At 49.1% G+C, this 24,418-nt stretch overlaps 4 protein-coding genes and 1 pseudogene across 5 annotated transcripts; all 5 read right to left on the reverse strand.

Annotated features, from left to right (window-relative positions):
- Positions 1–4,455: 4,455 nt before the first annotated feature.
- LOC108122824 (proton channel OtopLc) lies at positions 4,456–14,353 on the reverse strand. 2 transcript variants are annotated; one of them, XM_043209868.2, is made up of 7 exons: positions 14,188–14,353; positions 11,441–13,562; positions 7,180–7,923; positions 7,008–7,125; positions 6,847–6,943; positions 6,606–6,788; positions 4,456–6,548 (listed from the first exon to the last, which is right to left on the reverse strand). In XM_043209868.2, exons 2-7 carry the CDS (start codon positions 13,267–13,269, stop codon positions 5,245–5,247), a joined length of 4,275 nt encoding a protein of 1,424 aa, XP_043065803.2. In that variant the 5' UTR covers positions 13,270–13,562; positions 14,188–14,353; the 3' UTR covers positions 4,456–5,244. The 2 variants fall into 2 exon arrangements, with proteins under 2 accessions (XP_043065803.2, XP_017093124.3); XM_017237635.3 differs by having other exon boundaries at positions 7,180–7,926.
- Positions 14,354–16,584: 2,231 nt separating this feature from the next.
- On the reverse strand, positions 16,585–18,177 carry LOC108122709 (kelch-like protein diablo). The gene has a single exon (XM_017237429.3). It carries the CDS (start codon positions 18,160–18,162, stop codon positions 16,792–16,794), a length of 1,371 nt encoding a protein of 456 aa, XP_017092918.3. The 5' UTR covers positions 18,163–18,177; the 3' UTR covers positions 16,585–16,791.
- A 303-nt stretch (positions 18,178–18,480) lies between these two features.
- LOC138927051 (enoyl-CoA delta isomerase 2-like) lies at positions 18,481–19,530 on the reverse strand. The gene has a single exon (XM_070282574.1). It carries the CDS (start codon positions 19,301–19,303, stop codon positions 18,521–18,523), a length of 783 nt encoding a protein of 260 aa, XP_070138675.1. The 5' UTR covers positions 19,304–19,530; the 3' UTR covers positions 18,481–18,520.
- A 22-nt stretch (positions 19,531–19,552) lies between these two features.
- On the reverse strand, positions 19,553–21,806 carry LOC138927050 (large subunit GTPase 1 homolog; annotated as a pseudogene).
- A 415-nt stretch (positions 21,807–22,221) lies between these two features.
- LOC138927052 (GDP-fucose protein O-fucosyltransferase 2-like) lies at positions 22,222–23,615 on the reverse strand (the record flags this gene model as incomplete). The annotated part of the gene is made up of 1 exon (XM_070282575.1): positions 22,222–23,615. A coding segment is annotated over one exon (1,394 nt), but the record flags the coding sequence as incomplete, so codon positions are not given.
- Between the last annotated feature and the right edge of the window lie 803 nt (positions 23,616–24,418).

Here is a 24,418-nt window from a genome sequence, read left to right on the forward strand (position 1 = left end):
CAACAACAAGAACAACAAAGCTTATGGGAAAAAAGCAATTACAGCCGTTTAAAGTCGCGAATGACTAAATAACGTCATTTAATTATTTAGTATTCTTGGCTAAAAAGCTGCAATTGCTTTATTTCGGTTCTGATTCTGATTCGGATTTAAATTCTTATTCTATTTGTTGTTATTGTGGTTGATATTGTCTGATTTTTGTGATTAATTTATTATTGGCAGGCACCGGTCTGGAAAAGCTGCCTTCCATCGCTCGTAACGGTTCACTGTCGACTGCGACTGCTAAAGAAAAAACTTTTTTAGCAATCGACGCCGCCGGCCCCAATATCGTAAGTTACGATATTCAAAGTTTCCGGCGTCTGTTGCTTGTCTTTTTCAAAAAAAAATAAAAATAGTATCAGTGGCATATTTTGGGGAATTTGTGAACAAAATATATGATTCTTATATTAGATTTATAGATTATAGAATAATACTTCTTATGGATAATACAAATAAAAGATTAAAAAAAAAGATTAAAGATTAAAATAAATTATTTTTGACTGGATCTTTATTATTTTTGAATAATAAGTATAGTACGGTATTATTTAAAGATTAATAGAGTATTGAAAAATTCTAGGAATTAGTATTCACAATACTCTAAGATTAAATCTTTAAAAATGAAAGTTTAATAAAAATTCGTAGACTGAAAAAAAGTTTAAAAAAATAAAAGCCTTTTTCGAAGATAAACTAAAATGCAAGGCTTTTAAAAAGATGGTTTTCTAGGAGTTACTATTATTCCTAGTCACTTACTACCATTTACCTCTAATATATCTTTCTTGGGAAAATGTCTTGGAAATTAAACACTTATCGAAATCCCCTTAAAAGTATTAAAAGTTCTTGTAAACAGAAAACTAGGGCAATTACATTTTCTGTTTGCATATGCACTCTAGCCCCTGTTGAGGAATTGGAAAGAAAGCCGTGTAGTAGCAGCAGGACCTAATGGACAGCTACGAGGATGTCCCATGGGGAGCATGTCATTGTCCAACCATCGGGCCTTCCGGCAGTCCGGCAGTCCGGCTGTCCGGCTGGCTCTACAGCTCTCCGTTCGATTTGTTCATGCGGGTAATCAGATTATCAGCCGTGAATAGAACGGGGCGCTGGCCCCGTCTCCCCGGAGACAAAAGACGCTAATGGGCCGAAAGGTGTGACCCAAGAATCCAAGATGCAATCTGGGGGATGGTGGGGTAGTTTTTTGGTGGCAAAGTGCGAAAAAGGGGCGGCTAGTAGTTGGGCGGGTGGGTCGAATAGCAGCAGCTACGGAACTGCCACTTTTACATTTGACGCATGCGTCGAGTCCTGCCACAGGACATTCACCTCGGATGGCTTTTAGTTTGCCGCCAAACAGGGTGCATTTGCGTGTCTAATTGCAGGCAGGCAGTCCAGGCAGCGGGGCGGGCGCACGACATAAAAGATACGCAAATAAAAAAACCAAAATAGTTTTTTTTTTTTTTTGGGGGGGGGGGGGGGGAAGGGAGATATGGGCTGGGCAGGCTAATTGAATTAGGATATAGGCACGGATACACACACACAAACACATATATATATATATATATATATATATGCATGGATATGTCCTGCAGAAATCGGAAAAGACGCGCCAGGCGAGTGCTAACCTAGTTTTGGGCCAGCTTGGTTGGCCAGGGCGTGGTTCAAATCCCGGGTAACCATTCCGGGTATATATACAGTCTCAGCCCCAAAGATACATAGGCTGGCTGCCTCCAAAAAGAAAACAGCATCCACAAATTGCAGCTGAAATGAGGGGAATAGCATCCACAGTCGAGCGAGATGGGGAGTTGGGGAAATGAGCAGGCCATCTCTGTCGGGAAAATGCACGCACTCTAGAAGAAGAAAGAGAAGGGGAATACAGTCACAGATACAGATACAGATACATGGTTGCCTGACTTTTGGAGATACTCGCTTGTACAACTATTTGCGAGTACATTACACTTTTCGGCTTCAGTTCAGTATCTGTATCTGAATCTGAATCTGTACCTATATCTCTATCTGTATCTGTATATGTGGATGTAAATGTATCTACATCGCTAGCTCTATCGTGAAACCCCACCCATAAGCTCCAGCAAAGCATCCACCTAGGACATTATTCGCAGAAACACTCCAGATGACCCAAATATGAGCACTCCCCGGTAGCACTGGCCCGGCAAAAGCAAACGAATTACGTTTCAATTTAATAATCATATTTATTGCATATTTACTGCCATTTTATAGTCAATATAGTTTGGTTTATGATTTCGGTTTTTCGGTTTTCTTGGGGGGTGTATTTATTTCTTTCTTGGGGAACACAGAACATTCACGACTAGTTGTATCTGGGGGGCGTGTGGCTTGATTTTCGTTTAACCTTTATTGTAAATACATATAAATACTTGTAACACTTAATGCAAATTGCTTTTCCTAGGCTTAGTCCAGTTCCATAGCTGTTAAGTATTGTTTCTCATCATCTTCTGTTTATTTCTTCGTTATTTTGGGGAAAAGTTTTTAGAAAAGTGGAATCCTTAAACTACAAACTACATGAAGTACAGATCTCTGGAAGTATTGAAACCCCCCTTCCGAGGAAAGGGTTCTGCGAAAGACGGATAGAAAGGTTCGAAAAGCCAGAGAATACAAAGTATATAGTAAAGTGAGTCCCACAATTTCGATTATTACATTTATTTTGATTTGTTTTTTGGTTTTGTTTTTTTTTTTTCCATTTTAATGAGAAAAAATAGTGGTTTTGGGTATAACTTTTAAATATTTTGTTATTATTTTGTCGTAATTTTCAATCGGTTTCAGTTTCTACTTGGAATAGGAGTTCCTCTAATGACGTTCGATTTCACAATCGCAACTACTTATAGTACTTCAATAAATACTAATGCAATAATCAATTATTAAATTTAATTTTAAATTTTAAATTTTCGTTTTTCGATTTGATTTTCGAGTTTGCGTTCGATCCCCGTTCTCGGTTCTCGGTTCTCGATTCTCGAGCAGTGTATTCCAAGAGTCGGTGTACAATAAATACATGTAAGAAAAATGCATATAAAGTTATAGTTAATTCTAGTTAAAAATTTAGTACGAGTATAAAATTGAAATAACTAATTTAATGTATATATATATATACTTTAATATATATATGTATATTTTGTTCTTAAATTGTTTCATTCTTTGTGTGAGTTTGGTGACGATGTGTGTGCTTTTTGGTTTTGGTTTCGATTTCGATTTCGATTTGGCATTTGAATAACTTTTGAATATACAATGGATGAGTTAGTAAATTCAAAAAACTCCCTTCTTTGTTTTTAATTGTGGTTTTTGCAACAAGAACGCAATTACAACATAGGCTACATAAAGAACTCTTTGGCATTGAAAAATATACAGAGACGATCGCAAGTGTATATCCTAGATACATATATCTTATACCATTATGGTAGACGAGAAAAAAACAAAAAAAAAAAAAAAACAGACATCGATATTTATACGTACATAACTCCTTAAAAATTGTTTACTCGCTAGAGATTTCTTTGTGCGTCTTACAGTAGGTGAGATTTCTCCAATTTCGTGATTTGTCATCTACATTTCATTATTTTTGAGCATTTTTAATACTGTGTGTATATATTGGGGTGGGGTGGGGTCGAGGGGCATGTGAAGACCAAGCTTAGAAGAAACACAAGTGCATATCACATAATAAACCTATTCGGGCGAAACAAGGCTCCTAACAAGTCAATAATATCAACAAATTCGATTAACGCTGTGATAAAAATCAGGCATTTCAACAATGTTCTCAAACGAGGGGGCGTCGGGAGTTGATGGGGGGGCGTGGCTACATTATCCTTAGGCTCTAGACTCTAGACTGTGTGTGGTAGGGGTCTGGGTGTGTGTTTCTGTGAACTGTCCTACTTGGTAGGCCAGTGTGTGTGTGTTGTAACTTTGCGTTGTTGTTTTGATCCATTTGATCCTTAAAGATGATCACCTCGATTCTCTGGTGGGGTTAATGACTTCCTCTCCTGACCGATCCTGATCGGAACCTTTGCTTATCCTTTACGGTTTTCAATATATGTGTTTATGCCTTTGAACGCCGATTAATAATGCTTGTAAATATCCATTTAAGAACTCGACTCGCTCGCTAAGGGATTATACATATCTGGTATGCGGTATATAGTTCGGTTGCCTCACAACCCTTTGTGCTGATCCTTAGTCAGTCTCTCATTTATATCCTTTGTATATAAATGTATAAAATGTCTTGCAGTTCAATTGCGATCGCGAGCTCGTTCAACAATTTAGCCAACTAGATAGTTTCACATTTTTTCGATTAAATATTATGTCTGAACATATGAATTCCTCTACAGTTACGAGTATGTCCTACCATTAATCTTGTGTAGAACTCAAAAGGCAGGTCCGGGGTCTTCCAAGGACTCACAGGTAAGTGACTCGCCCGGAAACCCCAGATCGACTTTTGAGGATTCTTCTAAGTAGTTGCGAGTACGATATGGCGTATACGTAATGTGAGCTTATTTATTGCGTATACGTACTAGTGGCATTGCTTTTGGGGTTCCTCGTTTTTTGATTTCTCTCTCAATATCCTCTCCTAATATCCTTTAACTTTCCGGATATGTTTTCAATACTTTAATGAAATAGACTTGCATCCGCTTTGGTTTCTGGTTTCTGGTTTGTGGTTTGTGGTTTCTTGGTGGTTCCTTCTCCTAGAGGTGGTTGGGTGATGGTGGTTTCTAATCTGCAAAATGGTGGTTTCTAATCCTGCCAGTGGCTCTGCAAGTCCTAGACAAAACTGAGCTCATGCCCGCTCATCGCGTCGATGAACTCAAAGTGAGCGTAAACTCATTCGCCGTTGATGACGTAGACCGGACAGAAGGCCTTCTCCGTGTTGAGGCTCTGCGGCGACATGGCCCGTGCGTGGTGTGGTGCCCTCAGGGTGGTGCCATTGTCGCCGCCTTGTGCCCCTTCCGGATCGGATGCGGTAACAGTGCCGGCCTCTACCCCAGCTCCGGCTCCAGCTTCAGCTTCGCCCCCCTTATCGTCTTTGCCCGATCCGCCCCCCGAGCCCGATCCCGAGCCACTCTCACCGCTGTCCACCTCCTCCACCGTCTCCAGCTCGCCCCCGGCCAAGGTGGTGGAGCAGTAGCAGTAGGAGAGGTTCGTCTTCAGGTCCTCGCAGAACTGCTGCTGCTGCGCAATGCTCTGGATGCGCGAGCGGGCGAACTCTCACATGTACGTCGGCTTGAGCTTGTAGGCCCGCTTCCAGATCTCGCACAGGCACACCGTCGAGTGGAACCGATAGAATATGGCCAGCGGCATGGACACGTGCGTGATGATCGTCCAGGCCCACAGCCCGTAGAAGTTCAGCTGGATGGGGTGCGACTCCGCCCGCGACTTCTCCAGGGTGCTGATCGCCCACATCGCCAGGTTCACCACCAGCATGAACGTGACTATCTCCCGGCCGGGCTTCTTGCGGATGTGCTCCGGACTGACTGCCTGCCGCCGGCTGGCGTCCAGTATGAACATCGTCTGGCAGGCGGTCTGGACGATCGAGGCCAGGGCGTTGATCGGCACCAGCATGTCGTCGCTCCGCAGCGTAAAGTGTCCGGCAATCACCGTGAAGATGTTGTACAGGAACGAGCCGGTCTGGGCGCCCACCAGCAGGATATCGTCCAGGGAGAAGCTGCGATAAGCGTCGTACTGCAGGTGCCGGATCTGGATCATGCCCAGCAGGGTCGCAATGGTGGCTGTGCCGTAGATGAGCAGCTCGCAGATGGTCACCTCCGTGACGGCCATGGACACGAACTCCGGGCGGGAGATCAGCACGAAGAATATGATCAGCGAGATGATGGTCAGCACCAGGATCAGGATGCCCACGAAGAGACCCTTGTGGGCGCGGGCGCAGTCCACGGAGTAGTGGTGGGGCGAGCGCTTCATCGGCGAGCTGATCATGTCCGGGCGCTGGGGCGTGGGGCTCTGCGGCCGGGAGATGCTGCGCCACATCACGTACAGAATGGCGGCGCAGATCAGGGAGTACTCAATGGTGCACGGGAACAGGAACGGCGAAGCATCCTGCACCAGGGTGCCGATGATGTTCGTCCGCCGGCACTCGAAGATCTGGTAGGGACCCTTCAGGCCACGCGGCACCCGCAAGTGGGCCGTCGGATCCTGGGGGATGATGGCATGGCCACGCGAGTGCCCCGGTATCCTGTGCGAGATCCTCAAGGTGCGATTCTCGGGATTGTAGAAGGTCAGTATCTCGTGCTTCGTCTCCTGGATGAGGACGTTCAGCCAGACGGCCAGGTTGGTGCCGATCATGTGCATCAGGCCGAAGCGGGCGATGATCTTGTAGCGGTAGACCTTGATCTGTTCGTTGTTCAGGAAGATGAAGTACATCTGGATGAAGATGAAGGCCATCCGCGTGGCCGGGGTCAGGGCCAGCAGCACGTTGTGGCACTTGGTGTCCGGATTCAGTTCGAAGTACTGTCCGAACTCCAGGCCCGAATAGATCATGCTTCCAATGCCGAAAGCTGTAGGAGAGAGAGTTAGTGTCGATTCTTGGCAGTGGAATCCTGGCGGGGACTCACCTACGGCGCCCATGCGCAAGTAGAAGCTTCCGTAGTGGTGCTGCCTGCCCAGGGGCGAGAGCAGTGATGGTCGCCGCACTGGGATGGGCGGAAGTCGCCGGTGCATGGAGTTGCTGTCCGTGTCCGACTCATCCATGCTGTCCGTCCCACTGGCCTTTGTCGCGGACTTGTTCGGAGAAGTGGCTGAGATTTGTGGTCATGTTAGTCACCATTCAAGGGCCCATGAGTGCTATTTCCTTACCTATCGGAACTGGCAGCTTGGGTCTTCCCCAGAGCAGAGTGGCGTACATGAAGAGCAGGAAGATCATACTGCCAATGTACAAGTACAAATAGTAGACCTACCAGGCAGGGGAGTCACAGGCTTAGTTAGTGTGATTAAGTGTTATAGTCCCCGCTACTTACCTCGTAGAAGGAGGGCGGTATGTAGGTGGATATGACCTCTGCCATGGGGAAAGCAATGCCCATCACCACCAGCAGCTTGCCATAGAGGGCCGAGAAGAGCGTAGCCAAGGCATCGCCACTAGAAGAGGGACAAAGTAAGCAACACAATCCGGAATATATGTCCAATACTTACGCCTTAACCCTCGGCATCGGTGGATAGACGAACGAGGGGCGGTGGGTGCGCTTGATGGCGGGCAGCACCGGGTAGTTGGTGAGCTGATGCGAGTGGTACAGCGCCAGCTGCCCTCCGTCCGCCTGGCTGCTCATCGCCGGCTGGGAGCTGCTGCCGCCCGGCGAGGACGGCGGGTCGGAGGATCCTCCGCCGCCACCTCCGATGTCCCTGTCGCCGTCCCCGTCCCCGCCGCCGATTATCAGGCCACTGGGTCCGGGAGTCTCCTGGATCTGGCTGCGATGCGGCAAGCTGGACTCGTCGATGGTCACATGGTGCTGGGAACCGGAGCGGGCCGAGACCCTGCCCGGGGAAATGGCCACCACTGGCTCAGCAGCAGCTGAGGATGCACTCAAGCCGGAAGCTGTTGCTGCCGCCGCGGTGGTGATAAGCAGCCGCCGTTGCCCGTAACCGGGACTTCCGGCCGGGTCCGAGGGCGGAGGCGGTGGTGGAGCATAGCTGCTCGGCACCGTGGGCGTGGGCACCCGGACACTGTGGTGCGTGTGGTGGTTCTGGTGGTGCGGATGCTGGAACTGGTGGGGCAAGTGGTAGTGGGGATGGCTGGGCCTCGGCTGGCTGGTGACCGTCACCGGCTGCGGCGGCGGTGGCTTCTGCTCGTCCTGGTAGCTCACGGTGGCCACCGGGGGCTCCGGCTCTGTCGGCTCTGCGTTGCCGGGGGCGGTGGCGGTGGCTGTGGCGGCGCTGGAACTGCTGCAAGTGGAGGTGGTGGAGGAGTGGGAATAAGTCGGAGAAGAAGACGAGGAAGACATGAGTGGTGGTGGTGGTAACTGGTGGTGTTGGTGGTGCGACCGACGTGGGCTCACTGAACCACGGGATTGGGATTTCAGATCCGGCACCCGATTTGCAGACACAGATACAGATGAGCCCGAAAGCCAGTAGCGACTCAGATACACAGATACATGGATAACCCATAGACTTAATTAAATAATGGTCTCCCCTCCAGAACGCCATGTATATATGGGATATGTGGCATATAGGAATCATGAATATATATAGTCTTTTGATCCGATGCCAGACATTTCCGCTGATACATTGAACTTGACGACTTGAACTTTAAACTGCCGATCAGCGACCTGAGATAGTGACATGCTAATGGGAGGGGGCATCTCTGGACTGCGGCAGTGGCCTTCCGGAAAACCACCCACTTATAAATCACCCGTATCCACCTACCCCACAGACAGTTCTTTTAAATTGCGCTTAATAACAGGTACAGATACAGATACAGATACAGATACAGATACAGATACAGATACAGATACAGATACAGATACAGATACACCGACAGTTGCGAATAAAAAAAGAACAATCCCAGTGGAAACAGAAACTTAATGAAAAGTCCCCATCCAGAGCGGTCTCCACGGGCAATTGAAACTAATCGCCGTCTAGTGGACACCGCATGAAAGTACAGTGCGTTTCATGACCATAGGATTTGAACTATTAACTTTTCCAGGGAAGGGCCATAGTTTCAAGGGAGAAGAGTCCTTTGTTGGCAACTGGCAACTGCCATGTTGGATGCCTTATGGATGGGATCCCTCAGATAAGTTTACACTGCCAGACCGCACTGTACCTGAGCACTAAAGTGAATATAGAGTGATGTGCTTATGTTTAGCTCATCGTGTTTGCTGGCCAAATGGAAATATGAAACATTTTTCAGTACGTGATTGGGATGTTTAATTAAGACGGTGGGCGGCATGCACATGACACATGACAGGTGGATAGGTTGGATGGAGGTTGCTGGGATAGAGGATGACGGATGGCGGTTGAATGGCTGGATTTCAATCTGAAGAGGTCGCATCCTGCTTCACACGCCCCCCACACTTCAAACCATCCACACGCATCATTTGTTTGCATTCAAATCGTATCCAAAATCCGCAATCCCCATCCATGGCGGCATCATCATTACGCCGTATGGCATTGCACGAATGCCCCGACTGGTGGCAGGGAGGGGGGTGGCTTATAAATAACCTTGACATCGGGACATACAGGGACATGCCGGGACACCCAGAAGAGGAACAAAGCAGTGGTGCTGCACCAGCTTTTGGATGAGTGGTTGCAATTGTGTGGGTCATGCACTCGAGTGCACTTGTAATCTGATTTCTAAAAGTGTGCTGCATACTTTATGGCGTCCTTTCCACAATTTCTTCTTGTTTTTTTTGTTGTTTGTTTGTTGCTGCGGGGTTGTTCACCCCAAACAAGCACGCCATGCCCTCGACTCGACTGTTGCATAAATGAATGAAGAACCTGCACCTGCACCTTCACCTGCACCGTTTCGCGACCACAAAGCTCGTGCCACCAAGTCACGGAGGTCGTCGACAACCCGCTCCCTCATTCACGTTCACTGTACAGTGAGCACTTGTACAAGATGTGCCGCCGTGCCTTTATGATGCAAAAATAAAAATCCGATACATATTGGAAAAGATTAACCCCCAAGAGGCCTGGTACTCCTCTTTAGAATCAGACCAAAATTGTCCAAGATATAACCTCCACAAGGGGTCAAAGTTGCATGCCCCACATCATCCACGCCGGATTATGGCAGTTACTATCTCTGACGTCGAAAATCATGATTCCGAGCCGGACAAATCAATCCGAAAAGCACGGGCGGCCATTATCCGGGTTCCGGGCAACTTGTCCGTCAATTCCAGCTGCTAATTTCCGGACCCGGCCGGGGTGCATCAAGAATTCATGAGTGCGAATGCATTCACCCCAAAGTTGGACAAAGGAGGTTTTCAGCTTGCAGCTCGCTGGCCTGGAAATGTCCATTACGGGTGCTCGCAAAACTACAAAAAAATAAGAAAAAAGGCAGAAAACCACATTGGCTGCAAAAATAAAGCAGGCAATGGCGATGGCGATGGCGACGATGTTGCACAACCAGTAACGAGCAACCAGCAACTTTCAATTGACCCATTTAGCCGAGGCCGGGCCACCTCCAGAGCAGGAGAAGGAGCAGTAGCAGGAGCAGGAGCCAGAGCAGGCATCCTTGTAGGAGGTGTAGCCCGGGGCGGCATAATGGGTGTGCGGCAGCGACCAGACACACACGGAGGCGATACAGGTGGCGCACAGGTGACACCCACGGAGGCCGAGGACAACAACCTGCCATCCCAGGCATCCTCCGGCTGTCACCTTTCACCTCAGCGGCCGCCTTCTTTTCTGTTGTATTCGTGCGGCAACAATTTGTGCCTGTGGAGTCCGCATTGTGGAGCCAATCGAGCCGCCCGGAGAGGCAGCGGCGAGTGCAGACCGGGCGTATACGCAATTCAACTGCCGCATACGCCGTGTGGCCTGCACTGAGAGAAAAAATGCCAACAAATGGGCGATAAAAACAGAGTCAAAGGAGAGTTTTCTAAAAACATTTAAAACATTAATTAAAACCATTAGTTATTTAATTAATAAACTAAAAAAATGCATCCTTTTCCCCCAGTGAAGAATTGCCATGTTCGACGCCGGCTTTGGCGCTATTACTGGGGGGCCCAGGACCAGGCCCAAGCCCAGACCCAGTCCCAGTCCCAGTCCCACTCCCAGGCCCAGTCCGGCTCTGTTTACGGCGTATAACTTGTGAGGGTGTTGCTCTGGAAACGTGATGTTTAATTAATGCAAAGTGGAAGGAGGCTGCAGACAACGCCGAAACGGAGCAGCGAAGCGAATGCAGATGGAGAATTACGTGGAAAAGGTGGAGCCGGAGTGGGCGGATGGGCAGGAGGAGGATGCCAGAAGCGAAGGCAACATGAGCACATCAGTTAAACAGTTTTGTTGGGCTATTAGCAGCGACTAATGGAGGCTGACGACGCGAACAGTTACATGAGATCCCGGGGGGAGAGTGGGAAGTGGGGAGCTTGGAGCTGGGAGCCCGGGCCTGAGGGCTCAATGCTGGGGATGATTATGCAATTAATGAAGTGCACGACGAGGACGACGAGGACGAGGAGACTGCCAAGCAGGCACGGAGGAACCTTGGAGCACCCACCCAACAAGATGATACAGTTAGATAGGCGAGGGAGGACATTCTCAAGGAATCTCCAAGTAAATCGCATGCTTTCCCACTCGAGAGACTTTTGTGCCCAAAACGAGAAGCCCTGGAGGCGTCTCCAATCTACTTTACGGACTTTAATCTGCTCTCCACGCTTTCGAAATCCGTAATCCGAACTACTAACCGCCCTAGAATTATCTAATGCCCCCGATATCAATGTCCAATCTCAGAGGGTTGACTCACCTGATCTGTTCCTTCACTCCGCCGGCTACGGAGACTCCGGCGGCGGCGGCTGCTGTCTCGGCCAGCTTCGGCGGGCTGCTCACCATCGGGGGACTGCAGACGCGCGGCGGCGTAGTGACCCGGGGGGGACTGTGCATCTGACGAGCCAGTTCCGGCGGCGGACTCCGCATCAACGGGGGCGAGGGCATCACCGGGGCCCCCTCTCCGACCGGGGGACTCTGGACGCGCTGCGAGCCAGACTTGATGGAGCCAGCCGGGCTGCGGAGCTGGGACCGGATAGATGTTTGAGATTTCAAAGAGGCCTGCGGCGACAGGACGCCAGGAGCAGTTCCGGATACGACAGATCCAGTGCGGGATCCGATGCGAGAGCCGGCCTGGGAGCCACTTCGTGAGCCTGGGACCTGGGAACGTTGGCTGCCATTGCGACTGGGGCCGCGACTGTCCGGTGTAGGGGATCCGCCGGACCCGGCTGACATGGAAACGGAGCCGGTCAAGCCGGCCAAGGCTCCGCTGGCGATGCTGGCCGCCCGGGGAGAGCTGATGCTGTCGCCCGGATGTTCCGGAAGGGAGACTCGGTCAATGGAGAGCTCGTCTGTCTCCACCTTGGTCAGCTCCTCCTCCTCCTCGTCGAGTTCCTGCTCCAGGGGCGGCGGTGGAATGAAGCCACGATCCTCGTCCAGCTCAGCAAAGTGCTCTGGAGGCGGAGCAATGATGGAGGAGGCCGAGTAGCCGTTGCTGGGTGGCGTGGTGATGGTTGTCGACTCGTCCTCGTTGTCCAGCGAGCGACTGTAATCCTCGCGAGCTCCGCTCACTGGCTCCGGTAGCTGATCCGGTTCAGGCTCAGCCTCTGGCTCTGGTTCTGGCTCCGGTTCCTGATCCTGCTCCAGCATTTCGGGAGGCGGCTGCTCGGCATCCAATCTGGCGTGGATTGGCGGAGAGTTCGGCTGGGACTCAGCCTCGCCCTCGCTCTCCGAGGAGGGGGTAAGTGGCGGTATCTGGCTGACGTGCTGCGCTGGCGGCGACACCATCCGGCTGATTTTGAGCTCCGGACAAGGAGGCGGAGTCACTGGCGGTGAGGGCGACGTGGAGGGGGACTTCGTGAGAGGGGGCGTCACCTGGCCGAGATTGCCCTGAACGTAGGAGAGATTGGACGGAAGAGGTGGCAGTGGTGGTGGAGGGCCATCGTCCTCCTCGTCTTCGTCCTGGGATTCCTTGGCTTCGGGGTAAGCCTTTGCCGGTTCCGATTGCGGTTGCTCCTCCTCCTCCTCGGCGTCGATTTCCTGAGGCGGTGGAATGGCAACCACCTCCTCGGCGTCGTCAGTTTCCTCACCCTCGCCATCGTCATCGGTTCGGAGCCCGGCGTCCTCCATGGGCGATAGCGGCGGTGGCGGTATCAGCTCTAGTTCCAACACTGAGTTTATGGGCGATCCCGGCGGAGAGCCAACACCGGCTCCCTCCTTCGGCGGCTCGTCCTCCTCGTCCTCTTCGTCTTCTTCGTCGTCCTCGTCATCGGCCGCCGACTGCTGCTGTGGCGGCGGAGTGGGCGTCGGCGGAATGTCATCAGTTTCCGTCAGTGTGGGCAAGGGCTGGCCCAGCAGTGACGGTGGTGGCGGGGGCGGGGCCACCAGGAGCATCACCTCCTCGGCAAGGGAGATTGTGGGCAGTGGCGGTGGCGGCGGAGGGACCACCTCCGCTGTGGCTGTAGCGGCTGTGGTGTCCACCTCCTCGATGTCGGAGTCGATGCCCTGAGCAAAGTCCATGTAGAAATTGTCGCGGGAATCGCTGCTCCCGCGTCGCAGTTTCAACGACAGGTCCGGCGAGCTGTCCATCTTGCTCGCTCGCACTCTCACTCTCACTTCCGCTTCCGCTCCCCCTGGCTCTCTCTCGCACTCTACTGTTTTGCTTTTCTTCCTTTTTTTTTTCCTCAAAGAAATTCCTCAACACTCCCAGCGGATGTGGAGTGGCGGCCTCTGGCGGCTGGTTATCGCTGGTTTTCTTCGCTGTCTTTGGCTTTTCCGCTAACGGTACTTTGAACTTGGATGTCCTTCTGATGAAGAGTTACTTCATTTTTGGGCTTTTCACTTGATTTCACTGCACACGCATATTATCCCTGTGTGTATCCCTGAAAATGCACAAGGAAGTGTCAAAAACACGCATACACACACGCACACACACACACACAGAACAGCAGCACAGCATCCTGTTCGCTCTCTCGCTCGCTTTCCTTCTACCACATAATCTCTCTACCACTATTTGTTTTCAGGGGAGAGGCGTGGGCGTTTTTGAGGGGCGTGGCAATGCAATTTGCTGCGCATTTGGCTTTTTACGCAATGAAATATGTGCGAATATGGGAGCGTGGGCTGGTTGGTGCCTGTTGTGCCCGTGTGTGCGTGTGTAAGTGCGTAGTAGGCACAAGGATGAAGGATGAAAGGATAAAAGAGCCACTGATTCTATGGCTGTCAGGCAGCTTGTCAAATTATTCCTGAAGAACAACAACATTCTTAGCACTCGGTTTTCCTGATTTCTGAGACAACACTCGCCACTTCAGGAATGTCCTACTTTCATGTTTACATATTTTTTCTCCTCTTTACCACTTTCGGCACAATTAAACCGTTACAATTTCAGAAAGCTTTCTGATATCAACTATACTACAAGGTTGTTTTATCTATCTTTTTCTCAAGCATTACTCAGATGCTTTTTTTTTAATCACAATAAAAAATATTTTACAACAAAAAAAAATAACAGACTTTACTCGTTCGTGATGTTGTGTTCCGGTTTCCGTCGAATAGTCTCCGGTGCACATCAAAACACACGGACTCCTGGACGAAAAATAACGGCTTTATTTCAATTTCTGCAAGTTCGTTCGAGCTTCGTGTGCTTCTCGACTCTGCTCGGCTCCGCAACGACTGAGAGAAGCAGAGCACCCCAGACCCAGCCTCCCCTCAGCAGCAGCATAACTGTGGATCCATGCGAAAACAGAGGGAAGCTCGTGCCAAATTTAACTGCGCCACAAAACACTCTCTCTTGACGGGAGAAAGAGCCAGAGAGAGAGAGAAAGTACGCCTCAACTACGCAGGCGGTGAGCTGCCAGTGACCGGATGGCGGCGGGCGGCAGGGAAGGGGGTGGTGTTCCCAGAGAGGCGCCTAGCCCGGAACGGTGGTTGTCGAACTACAACTGCAACGTACTTGACCGGGTTCCAATAGCATTGTTTGCCAAACTTTTGAGTTTACCGTAATCGCAATTCTGTGGCGTAGAAGCGCCGGATTAAGATGAAACTAGGGTAGAAAGTCAAGGGCCGGGCCACAAGACTGTACTGAGGACTTATAAGAAACACACAAGAATGATTGTTATCAGTAAATTATATAGCATACTTAATGGGATAACTTTCTTCAAAGTTGGAACTAAAGACAGAAAACGTTTAGATTATAAAACAGATCTCTGTTTTACGTTATTCTAATATCCTTATCAATTAAATCAAGTAAAAATGATATTGAAACTGGAAAAAATAGTCTTTCTATAACATATTTCCTTCCCATTGTGCCGTTTAGTCATATCAGCTGTTGTACCGGGCGTTTGAAATAGCGTAAAAAGCTTTACTGTTTGCGAGAGAAATGCTGTGCTATGGAATGATATGAGAATCCTAAGATACAGCTCGTTTATTTGGAGCAAACAAAAGAGATGGCAGCAATAACAAGAACATCAAACGGGAGCGGACCGGTAATCACGGAAGTGCGCACGCCAACCTTTCTCCTCTCTCTCACCCTGCTCAACCCCCACGCCCGTCATACCCTTCCGGTTTCACGCAGCGATTGACCGTTAGATGTGCTGGAATTTCAGCTAACAACAAGAGTAACAGGCCGGGAGAAAGACGGTACCCTTTTCATGTGGAATGTTTTGGGAAAACATGACAGCTCGTACTGGCCCATTGTATTTTGTATACTTTATTTTTATTCTTTCCGCCTGCGCGAAGATACAGCGCAGCACAGCCGCAGCAAGGAAAATAGGACTGCCGCTGGGAGGGCCCACTCCCTTGTTTAACCTTATAACGGAACTGCCTATGCCAAATATCTATTATTTCCAGCAACAGGTTGGAACTTAAAAAAACAGCCATTATTAATTAAATCGTTAAATTTAGAACACAATTTTCAAAATGTCCCGATTGCCCAAAAGTATGCTTCAAACTTAATTTTTGCCCCTTTGTTGATCTTCATTCCAGTGGCTATCGATTTACTCCCATCACTAAAAATTTAATTTATTTATTGTTTATTTATGTAGAATGTGTAGGCTTTTAATAAGCCGGAGGTTAAGCCGGTGCTTCAACTTCAGAATAGCAGCCTCTCCTAATGCCGTTCTCCAAACAAAAAAATAAAATAAAAAAAAAAAATTGGAAAAAAAAAATTTTTTTTTAATTAAAATAAAAAAAAAAATTTAAATAAAAAAAAAAAATTACAACAAAAAAAATTACAACAAAAAAAAATTACAACAAAAAAAATTACAACAAAAAAAATTACAACAAAAAAAATTACAACAAAAAAAAATTACAACAAAAAAAAATTACAACAAAAAAAATTACAACAAAAAAATTACAACAACAACAAATTACAACAACAACAACAACAAATTACAACAACAACAACTAACAACAACAATCAATTACAACAACAATCAATTACAACAGCAATAAACTACAACAACAAATTTTACAACAAAGGCAAGCAATAAAACCTGCACGAAAAAAAAGAATTTTCCCGAGTTTTCAGGCTTGCTTAAGTGCCACCTATGAGAATCGAGGAGGAGGGCGCTATTTTTTAATAAAATATTATTTATTTTTATTTATTATTAATTTTTTTTTTTTATTGAACTGCCACCAAACTAAAACATTTTCGGCATTGTTATGATATGCAAAAAAACCGTAGAATTTTACCCGTCGTTGGACTATATGGCACCCCTAAAAGTAGGCAACAGAAATGGCAGTGGAGGCATTTTAAGATTTAAAATTTGTGAGTTTAATTAAGTTATTCAACAAACATAAAAGGAAAGACTGGAAATAGAAAGACTAATAAGATACCATCTACCTAACATCTATGTATGTACCTATCCTTATAGAGAAGCTAAATCCATTAAAAAGCTTAGATTCAAATTAAACATCATATATAATTTCCGTAAAATATTTAAATTTTGTTACATAGGTAGCTATTGCCGTGTACCTCAATGATCGATAATATTAATAGATAATATAATAGATAGTTTTGTAATAAGAACAAGTTTGAAGGATATCATTATATCCTTCTATCCTTCTATTCTATTTTATCCTTCTATCCACGCTAGGTGCTGGAGTATCATCGGGGTTTTATACCACCGATGTACCACCTCTTTGTTCGTCTTTCAATGTAAAGATAATATCCACTTCCAAGTCCTCCATCTGGGATTTTCCCGAATCCTCTGGTCCGTCACCCGACCACTCCTCCTGCAAAGATTCAACATAGTCGGCAAAGTCAGTAGCCGTGAACTGATGCGTGTGGGGGAATCTGGACTTCTCGTGGCGAACATGGTAGGAGCACTTGGGGTGGTACTGCCACTTTCGCGGGTACACCAACTGGACAAACTTGCGTCTGCACATTTCCATAAACTTCTTGATATCGTGCTGGCAACGGGAACCCATAAAAGTCACGGCGTCCGATATGCGATCCATTGTTTTCGGATCCTTGTTGAAAGCCAAAAGCACCGGATCTTTCCGACAGAGCTCCTTCTGGTCAGGGTGCACGGTGGAGTTGCGCAAGCTGACCAGGAACTTCATTGGCATATAAGGGAAGCGGACGCAGTCCATCAAGCGTTGCAAATGTGGCAAGCGCTCAGATACCAATTCTGGGCGATGACCTACCCATCGCAGAACAGCAAAAAAAACTTCCATCTCCGAGTTGACGCCCAGGGAGTCCAGCAACAATAGTTGCTCCAGCACCCCCACCTCTAGGTCAATGAAGTCCTCACTGCCCACCAGTGGTAGGAAGTAATTGCGCACCCTTCCAAGCATAGTTTCACGTAGTATTCCAAGCTCAGGTAGGTTCTGGGCCTGCAGGTAGCACCGGAAGGCTACTTTCTCCTGCACCGATTCGTGGCACATTCGAGCCCAAAGTGCATCATATAAAATCTCGACCTTAAGGTGTTTGGCGGCCTGGAGAGTCGGCACCACATTCTTCAATTCCGGGACTTCCGTGGTACGCATCCATTTGTAAAGCATCTCGAAACCAAGGGCTGGCACATTTTTTTCTTCAAATGTAAACTCCTGGAGACGCCAGTCGCGTGTGGCGAACCACACGGAGTAGCACTTGAGCAGACCGGGAATGCAGTCGAAGTGAGTGTGCTCGCCTATCCATACACAGGTGGTGGCACATAAGTTTTTGGCCAACCTCTCCTCAGCTAGAGATAGCAGTGATGGCTTCGGCGGCTTGTCGCTCACAGTCTTTGGACATTGATTCATTTTCAGGATAGAGAAAAACGATCGCAATGGAATTTCAGTGTTTTTTTTGGACATTTTCTTCCAGTCTGTGTATTCTTCGTCCGAAAAAGTCTTCCACTTGAAACATGCCAATTCACAGGATTCTATAATGGCCTCTGATGCGGGCCAGGAGGAGGGGGAGCCGGACGGGCCATCCTCCTGAGATCCAAGCTCACCCGTAATGGTCTGTGTCGCGTCAAAACAGTAGTTCGATTCATTGCTCATGACTTTGACCTTTGCTTTAGTTTCCTCCAGATGGGGGCGCCGTCGCCAATCATTTCGGTTTCGGAAATTTCCTCAGACATATTTTTGTAGATGGGAGCCAAAGTGGTGTCGGAGCTCCCTAGATCAGTTACCTTTACAATGTCAGACATAATATTGAATATAATGTTATCCCTGCTCGATTCACAGACTACTTGTTGGATTCTCCCAGCCTACTGGAAGTTAATCCTTTGAAGAAATATTTAAGATTATGTTCAAGATGCAAGTTTCGACATTAATATCCTTTTTTAATTTTAAATTTTATTCAAATTAGTTGTTTAGAATTAAAAAAAAAGAAACCATTTAATCTACAAAATACATCCTACAGCTTGGGCCGGGCTAGACGACGTCGCTGGGAGGCCAGAGGAGTGGATTCCTCGCGCAGTTCCGCCAACAAGGCGTCTCGCCAGGGTCGGAGCATTAGCTTCTTCGTAGCCAACAGCGATGAGGGCGGCAGATGCGAATACTGTTCTATGCGGTTCCAAAACTCCTGGGGATCCTTAACAACGCCAGCCACCAGGCCACTATTCCGAGCACTTCCAGCATCCGCTTGCTCGCCCAAGAGCAGCAGCCCCCGGATGTGTGGAAGCGTCCAGTTAGGACCAACTGCCGCACAGGAGTCGAGGTGTGAGAAGGCGGGATGGAAGGTGGCTGATTCGGTGGCATAGACCAGGTCGCACAGACTGGAAACGCTAAAGCCCAGTCCCAGGCATCGAACATCCACAAAGGCCACCAAAAGTTTTCTATAGCCCAGAAGCTTCTTGGCCAGCGAGCGCATCACAAAGTTTGCCGCCTTCTCGTGTATGTACTGTTCCTCCACCGGATCCGGATGATCTATAGCTTCAGAGGCCCGCTGCCGGGTTCTTTTCACCAGCCCCTGCTTCAGTTCCAGGGGATAGGAGTCGCCGCCGCAATCAATGGAAAAGTTTCCACACAGAACCACTATCCGGATATCTTCATCTTTAGTGGCGAGATCCAGTGCTCTCATTAGCTCGTAAACGGTGCGTCGCTGCCAAGTGGGTCCGAACTGAATGCGTAGCACTCCGGGAGAGATGCGACCCACCGAAAGCTGCCCGAAGTGCTGGAAGTCTGCGCCCGCGGCCATCGTCGTTCGGCGACGTTCAGATAGAGACTGCCTCTTGCTAATTCCAGCAGAAGACAAGACCTGCCGAGAGATATGTTTATCAAGCGATCAAAGTACAAAAACGCACTGCACCCTCTCACTCCTCCGGGCTGGAGTGGACTAGTTCTCCCCCTACTCCCATGCATGTGATCATATGCTGTGTGTATGCGATATGCAAACGAGCGAAGCCTCCTCCTTGACTCCCAAACGCGATTAAGTGGCTGTGGGAGGTTATCGACTTATGGGGGCAATTACGCACTCCGATCTTTCTTTTTTTTCGCGAGATAACGCTCTGGCATTTGTTTTAATAGCTAGGAAAGTCTAATGCTAAAAATATACAGGGTGCAGTTTAATAAATAGTTGCACGTCCAACCAGGGATTAGTGCTCGTCCAAGTGGGAGAACTTTTTGCGCAATTTCTCGCGGCGTTCCTTCTTAACGTGGCGCCAGGGCTTTGCCATCGGGTCGGCGGCGGCCACTAAGGATCCGTCATTGCTCAAGCGGACATGTGGAAAGTTGGTACGGCCCTTGACATGGGCGTGGTTAGGCTTATCGTCGAAAAACTGCTGATCCAGAACCTTCGCCTGGCTTTTGTCAATCTAAAAACGAAAAGTGATTATTAGGAAGTAGTACTTTACAGCCTATGAGGTTTGTGATGGAATCCTTACCCTCATGGCTCTCTGTTGCTGGCTGGGAAGCTGCGACTCCTCGATCACCTTGCGCTGGCGCTCAGGGAATTTGTGATAGTCCTCCTGGACCACCGAGGGCGGTCCCAGGGAATAAAGCAGCTTGCCGTTCACATAGTCCTTGAGCACATAGCGAGCGGAACGCGCTTGATCCGGCTGACCGTTGGAAGTCATGAAGCCTCTGTTGTCTGTAAAGAAAGGGGAACGCTTATATGAATGTACAAAGGACATACAAAAAACACTCACATCCGTAGGCCAAAAGCAACTCCTCCGAATATGGCGGACGATTGGGATCCTCTCCCTCCAGGGGCTTCGCTATCACGATGCCGTACTTATCTTCGAGAACATGGCGCGGAATGCGTTCACACAAGAGATTAACAGCCGGGACGTGGTCACGCATCTGATCGATAGGCAGGATGCCATTGAGCAACATGTCGGCCGTGGTAAGCACAACACTGGGCTTAACCCAGCCGGGCAGTCGCACAGCAGGATGTCCTTGTCCAGGAAAAGTGTCTGGAAGCGTTTTGTCTTTCCCGGAGTGGCCGAAACAGAGACCTTCTTGACCGTCATCAGGGAGTTGATTGTGCTGCTCTTTCCCACATTCGGATAGCCCACCATTCCGATAGTCACGTGCTGCTCTGTGTGCCTCGGCCCAGAGTAAATGTGACGCAGGAACTCTATCAGCTCCAGGCGGGATAGTACTCGCGAGCTGTTCTTATCGGTGGGAAGGCAAGGTAGCTTCTCCTTACAGTCCATAATCTTCAGCTTCTGCTCGATGGCTTCTAATGTTCCCTGCCACTTGTCCAGAGACTTCTGAATCTCTTCGGCCGCCGTACGCAGCTCCTGTACCTCCGCTACGTTTTCCTGCCGAGCTGCCTCTGCCTCGCGTTTCAATTCCTCCTCTACCTGAGTAGCAGAATAGAACGCTGTGCGGATGCCTTCGCCGTCGAAATATTCCGCCCAGTGGCGACGCTGCTCAGCCGTCAGAAGGTCTGACTTGTTGACCAGGATCATATTCATCTTGTTAGGATTCACTTCCTTAACATAACGCTCCAGATCGACGCTGCGGAAGAGCAACGGGTTGCGGGCATCGACAATTTGAATCACCACATCGGAACGCTCAACGACACGCCACAACTGCCGCCAGAACTCAAGGTTCTTCTCGTAGGGCGTCATGATGATCTCCTCGTCCTCCTGAAGCAGAGCAAGATCTCGACGCCAGTCGAGAAAGGCTTCATTTTCCGCCCGTTCTAGCTCCTCTGGTCTGGTGTTCTTATCCCATTTGGGGCGTCGCGGAATCTTCAGCTGGTCACGGTGTTCATGGTGCTTCTGGTGCATCTTCTGCTCCTGTGTCTTGCTAAGCAGTCCCACTCGTTGTTTCGGGTTCACGAAGGTGATGTTCAATTTCTCCGCTTGGAACTCTGTACCGGCCAGCTCAGCCGTGCGCAGGAAAGCCTGGAAGGACGACTCCTCCGTCACCGACGATAGATTAAGGCGGCCCCAGTCGTAGCCGTCCTGCAGTTCCGTGGTGTGAAGCTACGGGAATTGAAACATTTTGTTTATTATTTTGGATTTCTATGTGTTTCTACGCACTACGCACCATTGTGTCGTTGTCCACCTTCCTGCGTGGCGTGTGGCCAAACCGATCCTTGATCAGCTGGCGTCCCAGATTGGGCGTGGCGCCCTTGTTTTTCTTACCCATTCTAAAAAAGGTAACTACCGTCTAAGTAAAATAATTCTTTCAAAATAAAAACACGTGCAATTCTTTGCCTTTCCCAAGTTTAGTGATGGGAAAGAGCTGCCACCTGGTTGGACAATTCGATGGTGGAGCCAGACGTTGGGGTTGTATATTGTGCCAGACAGTTAGAATGGATGGCGCGTAAATTTGAAAAACTTGTATAGAAAAGTGTATAAAAGGCAAAATGTATAAAAAAGAACGTTGAATAAAGATTATTGATTTATTTTTTGGTACATAATCGCAGGTTGTTTGGAATATTTGTTGCAGTTTTGATAAACGTGAACTTACAACTAGGATTCGAGTAATCTTAGCAGGATGGAGAAGATAGTCTCCATAGCTATCGGATTCTTAGTACAATATTTGATAACACAGCGAGAATTCAGTACAAATCATCATCCTCCTCATAGTCAATCTCGCTGCCATCATCCAAACAATAGGCCAAACATAGGAGCCAACGATTTCTGAGCAGGCTCCTAGCTAGCGCCCTGCAAAGGTGTTGAAGGTACTCGACTGCGGAAACCCGAGAATCTCCCGCTCTTCGTAGATACGGTACGTGAATGTGCTCTCATATGTGCCCACAAAGTACCGGGCATATGCACACACTAGCTGGTCCACCACGGCCACACCTCCGTCCTTCAACTCCCGCCGCTGGGCATCTGATTCCGGCGTAAAATGGACGAAACGGAAACGGTAGAACAGTTCCTTCAGCTCCATCAGCTCATATGGAGTAGCATCGGTGGCCATGAACACGGTGGTGAGGTTAAAGCCCCTCATTAGTTGCTTTGCCTGTTGGGCAGCCGATTTTAGTGTGGGAGTGGTCCCTTCTCGGGACCGCACAAAATCGCCGCGTCTCAGATGGGCGCAAAGGTAGTCCCCGCCACGGGCATTTCGCTTTGGGCGTTCCAGCTCCCACATGGCCGGTCGCTGCACTCCGGTATCCTCATCCTTAGTGGTTAGAGTCTGTTTCGTGGATTCGGCACCAGCAGTGCTGATGCGCCGGTAAAACCGCAGTGAACGACGAGCCAGCCTGAAGTGTGCGTCGCCCCAGTGGTCGTGGCGCACTGTCGCGGCCGCGAGCACAGCATAGGTACGCATGTCGTCCGATCGTCGTCGGTCCGCGTCATCGGGTCCGCTTGTGTCCTCAGCAATAGCCTCACGGAGCAGTTTCTCTAACAGCCCGGCGCTGCCCTGGAAGCGGACGCAATGGAAACGCTCTACCCGCAACTCCGGTTGCTGGAGAATGGGTCCGCCGGAAAGGGATCTCTCGTTGCATGGCGCATCCGTAATACGTTCAAACTTGTCCCTAAATATTCCTTGCTCAAGCATATGGTCGAAATGCTGCAGGCGGAATGCGTGTGCTACGTGCACCAAGGGAGCGCCTGGGCTGCCAAACAGGCGCTGCTCGGCCAAAAACTCCTCATAGTCCAGAACCGGGGCATAGCGGCGAAGACTCTCTACATCAAAGAAGTGGCTCCAGGGCAGATTGCTCTGCCGCAGGCCCTGTGAGTTCCAGTGATAAAGTCGAGGCCAGGGGGGCAGTACTAGGCGCACGTTTCGGAAGCGTTCCTTGTGCCGTAGGCGCCGCACGAAAACTGCCATGCGAATGTATACGTCACGTCGGAGATTGAAGCCCTCGGAGAGATTCACGTCGTACAGGATGTAAACGACGCCTCGTAGACGAAGTACTGCCGGCGGACAGGTGTCAGGCAGCGGCAGAAGCTCCTGGATCAAGTGCCTCGAACAGGTAGCATCCCGGCGACGGTGGATTTTCCTCGTTAGGACGGTAGACTTGTTGCGGTAGGCGGCCGTTAGCTGGAAGAGGATTAGGAGCAGCAGTAGAAACGCCAGGGACACTGTCCCTGGCCACCGGACTCGCGTAGTGTTTGGTTAATTTGTTTCCGGCGCTTTATCCAACAGTTTGCGGATTAGAGTGACCATTTACTCGAGAAAATAAAAAGCCCGGCTGCTGGGGCCGTCACCAACCACCCCCACCGAGTAAGCTTGGAAATGCTGGCCATAATGACAAGCAGCTGACTTTAGCAAAACACGGCGGCTGTTTGGATTTTATCGCTAGTTACGCGAATGACGGCGGGCGCGAGATGTGGAGCCCCGCACAACCACAGTACAAATTAGGATTTTAATAAGTTAGACTAAGGCTAGTCCAGGCCCCCATATACATTTCCAAATTCCCCGTCCCCACCCCGCCAAGTAAGTAGAAGCCCCAGCAACCCACAACACAACAACAACAACAGCAACGTACCAACAACAACAGCCTATACGGTCCTGCTCTTTGTTAGTTTTTAGTTTACGAGCGACGTAATCTGTTTGCTTGATGACTGGCGTTGCGCCAAACGTGCCGTTATTTTCCATTCATCATGCGAAATCTTGGGGAAGAGCGAGCGGTGGTCGCCCTCCCCTCTGGCTCTGTTACATAAAGTCCTTGTGAGAACACTTCCGCCCAGATGACACGCACTCTCGGAGAGCTCTGCCGTCACATTTGAGGGTCAATATCGGCGCAAAGAGGTTTTTCCCCTGCAAACAGAATGCATTGGACTGGTTCGTGCATATTGATGCACTCGGAGTGGGCCTCGCATGTTGCTCACCATGTTCGAAATTAGAAATTGCCTCAGGGGGGAGGAACTTTTAGTTTTCGTGCGGCATCCACCGCGATCAA

The sequence above is a fragment of the Drosophila bipectinata genome, unplaced genomic scaffold, assembly GCF_030179905.1.
Source record: "Drosophila bipectinata strain 14024-0381.07 unplaced genomic scaffold, DbipHiC1v2 scaffold_152, whole genome shotgun sequence".
In the NCBI taxonomy this organism is placed as follows: Eukaryota; Metazoa; Arthropoda; class Insecta; order Diptera; family Drosophilidae; genus Drosophila; species Drosophila bipectinata.